This window comes from Acanthochromis polyacanthus, chromosome 13, assembly GCF_021347895.1.
Source record: "Acanthochromis polyacanthus isolate Apoly-LR-REF ecotype Palm Island chromosome 13, KAUST_Apoly_ChrSc, whole genome shotgun sequence".
NCBI classification, from domain to species: Eukaryota; Metazoa; Chordata; class Actinopteri; family Pomacentridae; genus Acanthochromis; species Acanthochromis polyacanthus.
In genome coordinates this window covers 10334890-10351505 of record NC_067125.1, presented here as the reverse complement: position 1 = coordinate 10351505, position 16616 = coordinate 10334890, and the positions used below count along the sequence as shown (strand labels likewise).

The window sequence follows — 16616 nt, the reverse complement described above, 5'->3', positions numbered from 1 at the left end:
ATGGACTTGATTGAATCAACATGTAACCATATACAATAATGGCATTTTAAACGGATAAAATTTTTATTAGTCTCTGGTTCACACGCTCTCTCTAAGACTAGATCTTGTACTAAAGGAGAATAACCTCCTGTGAGACTGTTGGCAGTATATTTAAATGACTGACTGCCAACTGTGAGCTGTGGAGAGGTCTGTCATTATTAGTGCAGTGATGAATCGTTGCCAACAGATGGCAACACTTGTATTTAGCCTGATAGAGGATGAGACACTACAGGCAAAAAACATGACTGAGTTGGGTCCATTTTGACCACTATTGTTGATTTTCGGAAAAGAAAAACATCTAATAGTTGCCTACCATTTGAATTCTCTCTTTGTATTTGAATTGGTTACTAGATTTCCCCCCACTTTATGCTTCTTCCTACTTTTCCTGTTGTATTTCCATATTCATCAGTGTCCCATCTGCAGTGTGTCTCTTTTTTTTAAACTATAAAATTGTTGAACATGTGACACAAAAAATATTTTTATTCATGTAAGAAATCAAATTTGAAAGTTTCACAGCAATATCTATTAGACAAGTTTTTTTTAAAAAAAAAGTATTGCTTTTAAATAAGAATGTTAATTTTAGACAATATTGAATATCTTGTCACTGTTATTTTTTTCAGAAACTCAAAGCCAGAAACCTCCACTTCAAAGTGCTTAATTCATCAAATGTTCCAGTTTTATTCTTGTCTGTATTCTGAAGGTTTGTACAGAGGAGTTTGTTTATATATTAGTCATAGCTGGATTTATAGAACGTTGTATTTTTTTTTATTTTTTTTTAAATGGAAACAATGAACTTTTCTTCTGACAGCATTTTCTGATTCATGGGGTGATAAAAAGACATCCAAACTCTCCCCAGTAGAAACCTTTATTCTAACAAACTGAAATGAGAATTTTGAAGCTGGCTTTGTCCAGATTGCTGTTGGATGCAAATTAGTGAATATTTTGAGAGATAATACTTGATTTGCATAATCACGCAGAAAATTTAATAGAACTTTGATACCAGGGACATTTGTTTACATTTTTTTTGTCCAATTCACTTGTCATGTCTCGTTTTAAGTGATTTTATTACATCAAGATGCCACTTTTAATTCCACCTTGAGTTAGGAAGAACTAGAGGACTCCATCAAGCATAGTATCCCCACATAAAAACTGCTACAGCCATCATGACGATGGCGTTAGAATCCACAGCGTACTGCCACACGGGGTCCTCACTGATGTCAGGCATCTGCTCCGGTGCCTCAGGAGCTTCTGGCTCATGGACCTCAGACTTGTTGTCCTGACCACAGAAACGACCAATCAGGCGACAGATGCCGGACTTTTCTTCCTGGTCAGCCACTGTGAAGGAGGAAGAGTTAGTCCTCAGTGTAAGGGTTTGTTCTGTTGGTCTTTGTAGCTGTCATCTCCTTTCCTGTTTACCTGCATCACTGCTGTGATTCTCCCTCAGCCTCTCGTCAGCCTCTCTCCTGGCTCTCCTCCCTGGTTCCTCCTGCTCCCAGTCCAGATCTTTCCTCTCTTCTTTGGAGTGACGAAGGCTGAACACCAGGCGATGGAGCTGAAAGGCAAACAGAGTAATTAGTTTCTTAATTCGCTGAAAGGGACTCTATTTGTCTTTCTTGTACTAAGCTGCAGAATAATAACAATAATAATAATTACCACCTGAGGTCCAGTGATCTCATAAAAATCTCTGTCCCCAAGGTTTGCACTATCTTTGGAATTCCCTCCAAAAATTTCTCAAACTGTCATCTCTTCCATCACTTTCCATGTTTAAGCAGAAGCTGCAGCAGACCCTAGCTGACTGCTGCACATGCAGACTGTTTTCACTGAATTTCTAGCATTAATTTAAGCTGTTTTTAATCTCTGTCTAAACACTTGTGCGTCCTTTTTTGTAAATATATATATACCGGGCTTTGCAAAAGTTCTGTTACACTCGGTTTCATGATCTTTAGAGACGTTTACATGTCGGAGTGAAAAATTCCATTAAATAAACTGAAAGTTCTACCTTATAGGCAGGTGTCCTTAATTCAAATTTTTTTCTCCGGTGCAGTTGTATCAAGATGGAAGTCAAAAGAGTTGAGATATCTGCTCTCCTTTGTGCTGAACATCAGCCGGATGTCCGTCCACAGAGTCGTGGAGAGGCTAAAGAATGGTGAAGATCTTTCAGGTCTTCACCATTCTTGAAAGATCCCTGAAAGATCTTCACCATTCTTGAGCCTCTCTGTGACTCTGTGGACGGTCATCCGGCTGATGTTCAGCTGCTTGGCTCTGTCAGACTTGTTGTGGCCAGCATGAAGGAGAGCAGATATCTCAACTCTTTTGACTTCCATCTTGATACAACTTCACCGGAGAAAAAATTGAATTAAGGACACCTGCCTATAAGGTAGAACTTTCAGTTTATTTAATGGAATTTTTCACTCCGACATGTAAACATCTCTAAAGATCATGAAACCGTGTAACAGAACTTTTGCAAAGCCCGGTACATATATATATATATATATATATATATATATATATATATTGTTTATTTGTTATCCTTCTTCCTGCTGAGGCCACTTGCCAGGTCATCACTGTAAATGAGAAATTGTTCTCAACTGATCTTACCTGGTAAAATAACGAATAATAATAAATTAATATATATATACGTATATATCTCACTTACATGTTGATCGTGTATGGGCTCGGTGCAGTAGCTGACCAGCAGCACCAGCAGCGATGTACAGAAGAAGAGTATGATGGCAAAGTGAAGGTAATGGATCCCACACACCAGGAAAGGGCAGTAGGAGGGGAAAACACAGCTGCCGGTACCGAACCAAAACTCAGGCAACATCCGACACAGACCCATCACCAGACCACCTATCAGGCCCCAGAACGCTCCCTGGAAGTGAGAGTCCAGTATTACACATCTGGTGTTTCATCAGCGTGGTTTTATATTACGATATCCGTGCAGACAGAGGCTATCTCACCATTTCATTGACCCTCTTCACAAACACAGCCAGGAGGAAGACGGAGGCGATAGGGGGAGCCAGATAGCTGGAGATGGACTGGATGTAATCAAACAGCTGACCGCTCTGGGCTGCCTGGACTACTGGGATCCAGCAGATACTGACGGCTACGATACACAGAACCCAGACTCTAAAGAGGGCAGGAAAAAGAATTAGAATGGTTTTATTGTCATCATACATGGCATGATGAGAATATAAACAGCTTCTGCTGGACGGTGCACAACAACAAACAATTAGAAATAAAACATAAACATTAAATAATAAAATCAAATGTACATATATAACCAAACAATATTAAAAATGACAACATCTGTAAAAGAGGCCAGATCTATAAAATATGGAAGGGAAATGAAATGAAATAAGAACCAGTAGAATAGGATAAATATGTCAGGATATGTTAAGAAGAACCTACTTATCAATTCAAAATATCACGCATTCCTATAGAAGAATGCTTAGTTTAATGCCATGCCTTAAAATGAGAAGCAACACCACTGCCTCCTCTAGAATATGCAGATCTATGAAGCATCTGTTTCTATCTCCACCCATCATCTCTGCACACCAACTCACCTAAAACTCTGCTCAGACATGGTGAAACTACTCGGTGGTACATAATGCCAAGTTGTAATATTGAAGCAATTCTGTGTTAAATGTTCAAACCATGAAAGAATTCTAAAGTATGATAATAATGCTGCATTAAGCCTCGCCCTGCAACCACATGGGATTGGTTCCTTAGGTTTGTGACATGTGAAACTCCAAAAGTCAGAATCGGTGTTTTTGAAACCACCATCGATACACCGTAGTTTGAAGGTGGAAATACTCAGTCATGGTGCGACTGCTTGTTCCAGCTTATGAAAGACACCACTTTGACACGTCAACAAGGTAAAACTCTTGATTTTCACTGGAGAGGGTACATTTTAAGGGCACATTATTGCCATATTTACCCTGAAAGGACACATTAGTAGCAGTGTAAATTGTGTACATGGAGAAACACCACTTCAAGAGGAAGAGTCACAAGAACAGGCTACATACAGGTTTGCTTCTGCTCATGTATATAAAGACAATAGTGTAATTTTTTTAAAAACAGATTTTAAAAATGAATGCTCAGAAGTTTGAGATTACATTTGTTGTCTATAATGTTGCCTGTTTACCTGCCTACAATGATGAGCTCGCGTTCTGTGGCCTGTGGTCTGATGCGAGTCCAGATGTCCATGGTGAACAGAGTGCTGCTGCTGTTAAAGATGGAGGCCAGAGAGGACATGAGAGCAGCTAGCATCACAGCTAACATCAGACCTCGCAAGCCTGCACAGAGAGACGGAGGAACGGGGAAAGGTAGGAGGACATGTGTAAGGTGCAACTTCTCTTTCCTCTTTATTTTTTCAGTGTAGCCAAATGTGTCCGTACCATTGGGCATGATTGACACCACCAGTTTAGGATAAGCGATGTTGGAGCAGCCCACCTCCGTCCCACACACCCTCTTACAGTCCTCAGGGACCACACAGCCAACCTCATCTACAGGAGGATGGAAACACACACAGACAAACTTCTGATGCATAGCTACAGCAATTCGTGCTTTCAAATAAGACTTCTGCTTTCCTGGCCTCCTCCTCTAATCTGCGATGAAAAACAACAAGCATTCAGCTTTAATCCGTTCACCCTAATGTCTCTCACTTACAAAACAGACACTGATTAAGAGATTTGCAGAACAAAATCATAATCTTGGGCTTTATACGTGACGGAGTTTCGTCTAGAAACAACCAAGCAGTCTCAGCAGAATGCATCTGCACAGATTTGTATGATTCTCTCAGATGTTTCTCCTGTTTTTTCAGCCTTGTTTCACAATGGGGTTTGATAATATGTAAGGGACAGACCTGGGTAGAGCACTCTGCTGATCATGCCAGGGAACACCATGAGGAACATCGGTAGCAGTTTGAGGTAGCCACACATGATGCAGCCGGCCTTCACATGGGTGAGGCTACGAGCTGCAAGACACCGCTGGACGATCACCTGTAGAAACACATGGATGGACTTAGAGAATAAAAGAGCTGAAGCTTGTAGGAAGTCCGGCTTCAGTTCCTCAATGACCACCTGAAGGTTGCAGCAGCTACTGACTGAGGAGCAGCGGATTTGATAATTATGTGTCTTTTGGCTGGAGCCCTTTAGTTCTTAAGCCTTCTTCTTCCTCCTTACAGAAAGGGAAAGCTGCACCAGGTTATCAGGTTCACTTCTTCAGCTGGATTTAAGAGGATTAATGTAAAGGAAATGGCAATTATGTGACCTGCAGTAGCTCCAGTAAGTGAGCGATAGATACTGTCTGATAAAGGCAGAGCACCTTAACTACGTAAACAGAGAAGCCGAGACAAAAGACATGAAGTATAAAGTGTCTTAGCCAAACTGGGAAACTAATATTTACATTGTACAGCCTTATTTTTATGTTGACTGGGTGGAAGCTGTCTGACAGTCATTTTGAATGAGAGAGGTTTCCTCATGTTCTGTCAACAACCCTAAATACTGCTCTTCCTTAAGTGATGTTCAAGTCAGAAATAGATCCCGAATAAGCTTTTAACGATCTACTATCTCAAGTATCTACTTGTGTTTATGTGTACTTGTACGTTAAATATGTTGGTAAAATAAAACAGTTAGCACATTAGTGTCAACATTAACTATAGCTGGTTTTTTTTTATGTTGGTATATTTTGTTCATTAGATCTTTTATAATGTACTAATTTTACTATGTTAGGATGCAATGTTAAAGTCAATCACATTTGAGTCCTAACTCCATTTTGACTAAATATGTTGTTGCGTTTGACTTTCCGACTAAAAGCTAAATGTTTCACAGGTTGTCCAGTGTTGGCCGCTTGTGGAAAACTATCCTCAACATTTTGACAAAAACTTGCTACGACTGGAAATCATGTTCACTAGTGGTTTAAAACACAGTTTGTCAGTCGTGCTTAAATTCGAGTAACTTTTTGTGAACAAGTTTGTCATTGGAGGTAAACAGTTTATGTTTTCTGGTAGTACAGGATTCTAGCAGGCAGCTGTAGTTAACCTTTGCTAATGCTGCCACAAATTTGAAGCACAGTCATATTTTCATGTGCAAATTAACTCTGTGGTAAACCTGCCTCCTACAGTCCAAAGAAATGCATGCTAGTTCAAATAGTGATTTTGAATTTGCTCTGTGTAAAGCTGTGAAAGTGACCATGAATGGTTGTTGCTCACCGTTAGCTGTGTGCATAGCTAATTGGACTGGACTGTTTACCAAACGCTGCCATAAAGTTATCCACAAGTCCAAGCTGGCCACAGACTTAACCCTCCTGTTGTCTTCATTTACGGGCACCAAAAAATGTTGTTTCCTTGTCTGAAAAAAAAAAAATCCACAAATTTCTGAAAAATTGGAAAACCTTCAGGAAGAAAACTCCAATAATTCCTTAAAAGTTTCTCTTAAAACTTCTATTTTTTTAAAAAAAAAAATCCACCAAATTCGACAAAAAAAATTCTTGTAAATATTGTCAAAAAATGAGTAAAAAATGTTCCAAAAAAAAATCCTAAAAATATCTAAAGTTATTACATATACATCAGTAAAATTTCTAATATTTTCTTTAGAGACATGCTCTTAAGAAACATTTTTAACATTTCTTTTTTCTACCAAAAAATGTTCAAAAATTTCCCAAAAATGTTGAAAATGTGGACATTAAAAGTTTCACTGTGAAAATATATATATTTTTTCCACATTTTCAAACTTTAAAGGACAACACGAGGGTTAACCTGTATGGTCTTAGCACAAATCTATAGCTGCATTTCAAAAGGTTACCTGCCAGAAACCTACAGTTTTTGTAAATGAGTGCAGTTAAAGTTGGCTGATCTGTGTAAACCTCCAGCACTGAAACCATTCTAGTAGTAACCCACGGCTTTCAGCGACAGAGCCAGACTGAGTAGGATGTTCACCTGGTCCGTACACCAGTACCAGCCTCCCACTATAGCGATCCCAAACATCACCCCAGGCCAGGGCAGGTCCCCTGTGGCCGGGTCCCTCAGCAGATTGAAGGCGTCCTGTCTGGGATTGTAGCATTGGGAGGAGATGTTGTAGCGCTGGGGGTCTAGGGAGGTGACATTACGTGGCACAGCAGAGCTATATTTAGCTACCAGAGCACCGTAGCCTCCTACTTCTGCAAAGGCTGGAGGTGAGGAGGAGACAGACAGAGATTCTTATCATTTAAAGGCAGACAAAACACAAACAGCACAGATTTGCTGCTCGACCTCAGGAGTATCTAGAGTAAATTAACACCGGTACTTCCTGAGTGTAAAGCAGGACTCTTTTGTGGACAGATAAATGTTTTTTTATTTGCACTGTATCCATCTTAACAGACCGGAGCTCTCTTGTTGTCTCATATCATCCTAACTGAAGAGATGAGTCAGCTGCTGAGTCAGCACTCACTGTTCAATGCATCGCCAGTTCACAAAGCAGGAGGTTCAGAAGGCTGCTTTCTCTCCCATTTTTATCTGCTCTGCTTCCTTCTTGGACTGGATTGCACTCTGATATACTGTATATTGACCTTTGTATAGAAAAATCAATAAGGTTGTTGGGGGTGTTTGCTGTTGGCAGTAGGTGCTGACTTTTGCACCTCTGCAGTGTCAGCGTACTATTCCACAGATAGTGGTACCACCTCAGCTGACCAAACCTAAGTGGTACTAAAATGTACATTGGGTTAATGTAAGTACATTAAGATGTGATAGCCTTTCCACACTGGCAGCTAAATCACTTATTTATGAAACGGTCACATTCACCATAACTGCTGTAATGCAATCCATTTAACCCTCTGAGGCCCACAGCTGCAAATTTACAACATTTTTTTAAGGCTGTCTAGCTGTACCTATTTCTGACTCAGTGTCGAAAAATACTACATATCCCAGCATCCCACACTCTGAACTGCAAATTTGCAACATCTTTGGCAGGAAAATATTAATACTGTAAGACATACCCCAGATAGCAAACTATGGGTGAATCAATGTTGAATCTATGTTGAGACCTAACGTCGAAATTATACAGAAAGCGCAAGGTTGATAAAATGTTGAGTCAACGTTTGCTTACATAGATTACATGTTTGCAAACATAGATTCAACATTAATTAAACATTGACCTGTCAAACATTTTAATTAAACCAAAATACAATGTAGATTCAATGGTATCTTTTAAACACAAACTTCAATGTTGACAAAATGTTGTTGAATCAACGCTGATCCAACCATCAATCTTCAACCGTAACCAAAATTCAACCTTCTTAACCCTAATTCAACATTGATTTAACATCTTTTGCTTTCTGGGTAAAGTGGGATTTATGGTTGAAAAGCAAACGTTGACTCAACATTTTATCAACCTTGCGCTTTCTGTATAATTTCTACGTTAGGTCTCAACATAGATTCAACATTGATTCACCCATAGTTTGCTATCTGGGACAACATTCCAAACAACATGTCTTCCACTGACCCCCAGCTCTTTCTTTTGGAACAATTTCAATCAGTAGAATGGGAGGCAGAGCCTTCAGTTATCAGCTCCTCTCCTGTGGAACCTGCTCCCAGTTTGGGTTTGAGAGGTGAACACCCTCCCTATTTTTAACACCAGGCTTAAAACCTTTTTTTTTTTTGACAATTCTTATAGTGAGGACTGACTGGGTGACCCTAAGGGGGTCAGCTGGAGTCTTCATTTGCACAACTGACTTCCCTTTTCAACGTCCCTTAGTTCTGCCCCATCCCTCTCCACCCCTCTACCTCTTCTGTACCTCTCAACCCACCAGCCAGCAGCAGATGGGTCCCCCCACATAAAGAGCCGGGTTTGACTCAAGGTTTCTTTCCTGTTAAAAGGATGTTTTTCTTGCCACTGTCACCTTAGAGCTGCTCTGGGGTTCAGGCATATGGATTCTGAAAAGCGTCTTGAGATCATTTGACTGTAACTGGTGCTATATAAATAAAATTGAATTGGAAAAAAAATTATTAATTTTCCGCTTTCACCGGTCTCGCTTGTGTGTGTTCTCAGTGCTGATGGTGGAATGGCCACGAGCCACCAGCAAGATACGTAAAAATAATTAAACATTACACCCAAATGAATGAATCTTTTCATGGTTTTTGATGATTGTGTATTCGCCTTCACTTGTTTTTTCCTACAGAAAGAGTAATTGGTGGGTAGGTGTAAGTTTGTTTTCAGGTCCTTTGAAGAAGCTGCTGAAATGTCTAGTTATGCAAATTGTCTTTTACAGTTCTAATTAAGGTTTATTAAGCTTGATTGGTTAAGACCAGTTAACTAATGTACTATCCTTTCCTTTTCTAGGATTAACTTTGAATGAACATGGATGGCTGCCTTATTTTTACATGATACTGGTACATTAAAGAAATGACTCCTACCTGTATTTTAGGTGTTCGTGCCATTATAACCCTGTACCGTTCTCAGAAAATTACCTTTGAATTTGGAATAAGTCTGTTACACTTGGGTTACATTTTGAACTTTTCATCACCATTTTGGCTGTTCTGACACCATTTAAAAAGGTATTTTTTATGTTTAACCGGAAATTACAGTCTGCTGTATCACACTGATCAAATATCACAAGATATAGTTCTTCTTTGGTTTTTAACTTCAATAGAATTTAACTTTGAATCTGTTTGTCAAATTTTCACTGTTGTATTGTCCCGTCCTGCTTACAGAAAATCTTGTTACCATAGCAACAGAATCTTTCTCAGTCTCAAGTTTTTTATAGTATTGCTCTGTGCTGTAAAGTTATTATACAGATGATGACGTGTAGCATGTGGCGTTTTGTATTTTTTCGTAATGAGGAAAACTCCCATCAAATTCCGTCCTGCTGTGTTGACAGGACTTTTTTGCATGAAGATGGAGGCCATTCTGACAAACATGCATCATCCACTTCACATCTGCCTCAGTGAACAACAAAACATCAGTGGACGGCTCCTATCCCTGCGCTGCAGGACTGAAAGATTTAGGAAATCCTTCTTGCCATCAGCAGTCAGGCTATTCAATTCAAAATTAAAGAGATAAGAACCCTGACAACTGAATTTCCCTTCTATTCTATTCTATGCGTTTCATTGTGGGTCATGTCCATTAAACGAGTGGTAACACATATTAAGCTGTCAGTCTGCAATGGCTGTCATATCAAAATGCAAACCGATACCTCAAATTTTTGGTCCTGGCCAATGGACTATACCGTTCACCTTTGCAGTGATATTAATGTTTACAGGCCCTGTTTCCTGTTGTGAAGCTGCTCAGTGAGACACAGCTATAAGCCTGAAAGGATTGAAGTCAAAAGCACAAACTGTGTGTTGTGCGAAACATAACTGGAGTTAAATGCAGCTCTTTAAAGTTTGTACTCACAGAAACCGGTGAGGACAAAGGCGCCGGCGATAATGACAAAGGTCTGAACAGTATCAGTGTACATCAGAGCAGCCAGGCCACCTGGAAACACACACATGTTCAAATACACAACATCAAACCAGGCCTTGAGAATGGTTTAATTTTAATTTTTTTTTTAATTGCCAGAAGTCCAGATATCCGGAGAGCCATAAAATCACTTAAATGTCACTTTAGTAAGTCACAGCAGATGCTCAGTCACCCAAGCTATGAGACTCCCAAGTGCTTCAGGAGAAAATAATAGACTTCTTTTCAGTTCTTGAAGATGTTTCACCTCTCATCAAAGAGGCTTCCTCAGTTCTAATAAACTGCTGGGGAGTTCCAAGTGTTTATTCTCACCCCAGATCACATAGTTCATGTACACAACCCCACTTCTCAGCTACTTATAACACAGTCCTGAGATGCCTCCCCAGGTAGTTTCACAGCTATTCACACCTTCAGTACTGTCTTGGGCCAATTACAGGCCATGAGCGTTGTGATTTGGAAGTGAGAAGAAATACCTGAGACTCAGCACCACCTGTTTAAACTCTTGGATGACAGGTGGAACATCTTAACAAAGCAAGACAAAAAATCCAGTTTAAATCTACTCAAACTCTTCTTCCTTCTACTTTTCCCCAAATATTTTTCTTTAGACCTTCTTTGTAGTTTTCCAGCCTAGACTCACTGCATACATACACAAAAACACACATTTGCAAACACACCTGTAACAGTGTACAAGGCTGTTATTAACAGGAGCGCGATGACGGCCACGTAGATGTTCCACCCTAACGCCTGCTGGATAAACACGGCTCCTGAAAACATGTCCACCTGGAGAGAAACGGAGAAGTAATGAAGACACAAATACCAAAGATATGGACAGATTTTCTGACCATGTGCGCACTGACAGGATGACTTACTGAGATCTTGGTGAAAATGTACAGAAACAGAGAGATAACAGACAGGTAGAGGCTGATTCTGCTCCCTCCAAACCTCTTCTTCAGGTACTGCGGCATCGTGATCACCTAACACAACACATCGTCTCATTAGTGACAGATACGCTTTTTGAATCTTACAGTAGACTGAAAGGATCATGCAGGCTGAACGTCTTACCCCCGCTGTGAGGTAGACGGGTACAAACAGCCAGCCCAGCAGCAGCACGATGAACAGAGCCTGACATTACACCAGCGATACACAATAATATGTTATGACAAATTCAGACATCTTCTAGTCAATTAAAGACCACGCAGCTTTGGATTCCAGTCATACTGTATGCATCAATAAAGTGCTGATTGTATTGTATATAAAACTCTGGTGCAGAGATGTGATAAAACGGCGTGACTTACATTCCACTCAAACCCTCCTACAGCGATGCCACTGGCTGCCCCAGTACCCGCCAAACCCACAAAGTGACCACTGCCGATGTTGCTGGCAAACAGAGACGCACCGACCTGCAAAAAGAGCACAGGAATGCAGTGAACAAACATCAAATCCTTCTACAGGGGTGCAGTGACAACGAACCAACCAACCAACAGAAATACACAAAAGAGAGAAGTCAGCAAAATATACTGATCCAACAAAATTCCATATGAACTGTAAAATTGAAGCATACAGTGCACGGCTACTTTTTCTGGAATCGACCACCAGATTTAGCGGCGCAGTAGAACCTGAAAAGAAGCAAATGATTTTTGAATAAAGTCTTAATTTTACATCCTTCCTTCCATCACAAGAAACAAGAAATGTCAGAGAGTGCAGTATTTCCGCCAAGGCTGTTCATTCCAAGCATTTATTTTAAAAAGGCAGATTTGTTTATTAGTTATTGACGATCAGAAATCACGACAACATAGAATGTGGTCATGTAATATAGATGTACCCACAAACAAAATAATCTTGCGCTGAGCACAGGTGTGTGTTATGCACGTGTACGTTATGTACGGATATCGAATTGCGTGATCTAAGTATGTAGTGGGCAGCAAGAATTGATGGGACTCAGAAACACCCCCACAATTTAATCAATTGTTCCTTGCATCATTTCTGAGTTACGATAAGTCCACAGTGGTGGATTTGTAGTAGGATCACAATCATGTGATCTTTAGCAGGCAGCTGACATAACATTCACTTGTCATAGCTACAGTGATGTCGTGCCACAATCTCACAATGATACAGAACAAATCCATGGATCCAGACTAGAAGCTGCATCACTGCAGAAATATAATCACTTGGTCCTTTTGTCATTTCTGACCTTCCCTGAAAATTCTATCCAAATCCGTTGGTCCATTATTGTGTAATGTTGCTAACAGACAAAGAGACAGACAAATATAAGCCAACCATCACATAACTCCACCACATTCCTTGGCAGAGTAATAAACATTAACCCTTTAGCTCTAGACAATTTTTAGAAGTTTCCACCTAAAAACCATCCCAAAATGTGTTCTGTAACAGCTGCAGCATTGCAAGCATGAAATAAACAACCCTGAGTACTGTAGATTAAAAACGTTTTGGAGAATTTTGAAATAGAAAAAAAAAATCTCTTTGTCCCCATCACCAGGCTAGAGTGAGACGTGAAACTTGTGATGCGAAAATGGAATTTTTTCCGCCCAATTAAAACTATAAATGAGAAAGTAAATGCGTGCAATAATAATTTAACCTCTACATTTAAACCTGCTCAAAAATTTTAAGCTCATTTCTCTACTGAAAAGCACTTTAGGTCAATATCTGCTGTTTTAAAGGTGCCATATAAATACTGGTGATTTCAGTAAAATTTGAACTTGTTCTAAATTTCAAATTTCAGCTCCTCCAAATCTGATGCCACAGACGTGAAACAATGAATGTTACATCCATTTTAGTCACAGTGATATGATGCAGTGTCTTTAGTGAATCTGTCACTCTCCTTGAAAACCTTCAAAAGCTGCTGAGGGTTTGGTTTTTTAAACAGATGGTTCTGGTGCAGAGACCTCCAGGCTGGATGGGGTGAAAGGGTCAATGGCCAGGTGCTGATCTGAACACTAAAACAGATTTACTTTCAGTAATAATGCCTGCTGTTCATGCTGCCTATTAAAAGTGCACTGTGTAAGATTTAGTGACATCTAGTGATGAAGTTGCAGATTGAAGGCAGCTCCTTCACTCACACCTTTGTGTGTGTTGAACCTACAGCACCCATATTTCAACATAAACACACAGAAGCTCCTTTCTACAGCCAGTGCCGGTTTGTTTTTAGTTCTGGGATAATGTTAAAGAATGATTGTGTAACAAAGCAGGCTCCACAAAAGAGGACCTACTATTAGATATAAAGGATTAATCAAACACAACATTTCACTGTAGCAAAACATACACAGGCGAAAGACGCATTATAAATACACATGTTAAACTTCTGCTGATGGATCCCCTCAAGTCCTACTCACTGCTCAACATCCCGTCCAAACATTGTCTTACTTTAACTGATGGGAAATAAAGTCACTTCATTCTACAGCAGGGGTGTCAAACATGTGGTCCGCAGGCCCGCCAGAGGGTCCAATCCGGCGCGTGGGACAATTTCCAGACCCTGACAAGTTCTTTTGATTATAAAGTTAAAAAAAAAAACTATATTGCTCATTGTTCTTTTGTCATTTTATGCCTTGTATTTGTAATAGTTTGTTGTGCTTTTGTTTTCTAATCTGATTTTGTGTCACGTTTTTAATCATTTTGTGTTTGCCTTTATTCGTTTTTGTCTATTTTTTGTTGTTTTGTGTCTTTTTTGTCTCGCTTGTGTTGTTTGCCCATTTTTTGTCGCTTTGTGTCTCGTTTTTGTAATATTTTGTCTTGCTTTTGTCTTCTTTTGTTTGATTTTTGTCGTTTTGATTATAAAGTAAAATGCTATATTCACTTTTAGATACTTGTGACTAAATGTTTGGTTTTGTAGAAACACTGTGATCTGTAAGTTGTAATGTGTAAATGATAAATGGAGGCATTATGTTTTTGAAATTGCACTTATTTCTCTTAAGAAATTTCAAGTTGTGTATGATGTTTTGTAAAAAGAGCTCCTTAAATGTGAACATTTTCAGAATGTACCTTTTAGCATTAAAACAAAGGAAAAAATTGGAGCTGTCGTTACACCCCTGTTCTAGAGTTTAACAAATTAAAGCACATATCGTTTAAAGTTACAGACTCTTTGTGTATCCATGGACAATGACTGACAACGATGACAATGATTCCTTACTGAGCTGCAGTGCAGGTTTTTTGGATTTGGATGACTGAAGCTTCCACTGTGTTTCAAGTAAGAGAGCCCATATTATGCACACTGACAGTTTTAATTTTATACTTTGGATATGTTTAAATGCTTTAATGTTCAAAAAAACATCATTTTTTTCATACTGTACTTTGCTGCAGCACCTCTTTCCCACTGTGACTGAAAGGCTCTGGTTTAGCTCCTGTCTCTGTAAGACCCCCCTCCTAATAATGACAATCTGCTCTGATTGGTCAGCTGGCCCGAATAAAGCCAAGTAATGTTGGTTAAAACTATAACCCCAGATCTATAGGTGTAGCTAAAGAGACATAGCCCCAGCAGAAATGTGATAAAGTGAAGAGATAATAGCAAACTGCTAGCTAGCTGTTAACTCTTAGTTTGAGGACATGCTAAACTAACGGCTCAGCAGGTGTTATGCAAATGCATTCTGAGGTGATGTAAATAAATGATGGAGGAAAAGTCTGGACTTCAAACAGGGGTTTCAGGCAGGTAGGAGCAGTGTTGTCTGTGGGAGGGAATAACTCTGGTGTGAACTTGACCTTTGTCAGTTTGCAGACATTTAACATGCTCAAAAAGCTAAAACAGACTAAATGGAATGGGAAAACAACAAAAGAAAGGCATAATATCAGCTCTTTAGATTGGATTCATGTCTGAAATGCACAGAGGAAACTTTCATTTGAATGCCTGAAAATTGTTTTAACACAGTGTTTTGCTAAGGTTTACTCAAATTGGTGTTTTAGTTTGTTAAAGCATGACATACTACAGTTGAGCCCTGTGATGGACAGTCAGCTGGGAAAGGCTCCAGCCCTCTGCAGGTTAAAGAATGTATCGCTAATCAGTGGACCGATGTTACAGTTGAAAGTGAACTTGTCAGCTCCACCTCTAGAGGACAATGTATGTAAGCATGTGGCAACACAGTTTCTAAATTACCTCCAGCATACAATACACTACCGGTCAAAAGCTTGGACACACCTTCTCGTTGAAGGGTTTTTATTTTATTATTTTCTACATTGCATATTCATACTGAAGAATTCAAAACCATAATAGAATATATGTGGAATTATGCTGTAAACAAAAAAGTGTTGATCTTCAGTATTAATCTACAATGTAGAAAATAATACAAATAAATAGAAAGCATTGAATGAGAAGATGTGTCCAAACCTTTGACTGGTAGTGTACACTGGGCATTTCTGTAGCTTCTTGTCATTCTCAGCCAACAAATTAACTCATGCTAACAGCTAGTATCAGACTAAGCTGCATTTTTATTGATGTAGTTCTACTGTGAACTCACTGGCCACCAGGTCATGGTGCGTCCTGCCAGGAAATATCCTCCAACTGTCCCACGATTGGTCCGAAACATGGACTGGAACACAGACACAGAGACTCTCAAATACAATATGGCATTTTTCTGCTTAAATGTGATAGTGGTATATCAGTCCTGATAATTATAGACTCTCTCAGGTGCACTCACCCAAATGCCAACACTAATAACCACGAAGAAGTATCCGATAATGATGACGATGTCTGCTGGGTTGTTGATGGTCACCTTGTCTGATGAGAGACTCTCCATTGCTCCCCTTGACCTGAATACACTTAGTTTGACCTGAAGCTTGATTTAATGAGCTGCATATACAAGGAAACCAAGGTTCACTTCGCCTGCAGCATTTATTCTATAAAGCTTGCTATTTGCAAGTTTGCCAATTGATGTGAGCAAAAGAGCACCGCTGGGCAGCAGAGGTGAGGTGGTCGGTACAAGTGAGAACTTTGTCCTGCTGTGACAATGAGCAGAATCAGCAGTTTATTAGAGTAATTATTAACACCAAACCACGAAAAACAACCTACTAGTCACACAGTTCAAGTGGATTTTCAACATTTACATGCAGGAATGCTGACTTTTATGGCCAAATAATTACTCTCTATGGTCTCAAAGTAGCACATGTTACTAGCAAACCGTGTTTTTTGGACTGAATGTT

At 39.6% G+C, this 16616-nt stretch overlaps 1 protein-coding gene across 2 annotated transcripts; it reads right to left on the bottom strand.

Annotated features, from left to right (window-relative positions):
- Positions 1-501: 501 nt before the first annotated feature.
- On the bottom strand, positions 502-16213 carry slc5a2 (solute carrier family 5 member 2). Of its 2 annotated transcripts, XM_051958259.1 has the most exons (15): positions 16115-16213; positions 15935-16006; positions 11768-11872; positions 11535-11594; positions 11342-11446; positions 11147-11252; positions 10410-10490; positions 6980-7209; positions 4907-5042; positions 4440-4547; positions 4187-4337; positions 3000-3168; positions 2696-2911; positions 1456-1591; positions 502-1374 (listed from the first exon to the last, which is right to left on the bottom strand). In XM_051958259.1, exons 1-15 carry the CDS (start codon positions 16211-16213, stop codon positions 1163-1165), a joined length of 1986 nt encoding a protein of 661 aa, XP_051814219.1. In that variant the 3' UTR covers positions 502-1162. The 2 variants fall into 2 exon arrangements, with proteins under 2 accessions (XP_051814219.1, XP_051814220.1); XM_051958260.1 differs by lacking the exon at positions 16115-16213 and having other exon boundaries at positions 502-1397; positions 1530-1591.
- Between the last annotated feature and the right edge of the window lie 403 nt (positions 16214-16616).

Bases quoted from the DNA above. Each gene is read 5' to 3' on its own strand.
- slc5a2 (XM_051958259.1), bottom strand. From the start codon at position 16,213: ATGGAGAGTCTCTCATCAGACAAGGTGACCATCAACAACCCAGCAGAC. The intron at 3,169-4,186 runs GTAAACAGGCAA...TGCCCTCTTTAG, and splicing joins GAGCTCATCATTGTAGGCAG to AGTCTGGGTTCTGTGTATCG. The intron at 1,375-1,455 runs GTAAACAGGAAA...CCTCCTTCACAG, and splicing joins GAATCACAGCAGTGATGCAG to TGGCTGACCAGGAAGAAAAG.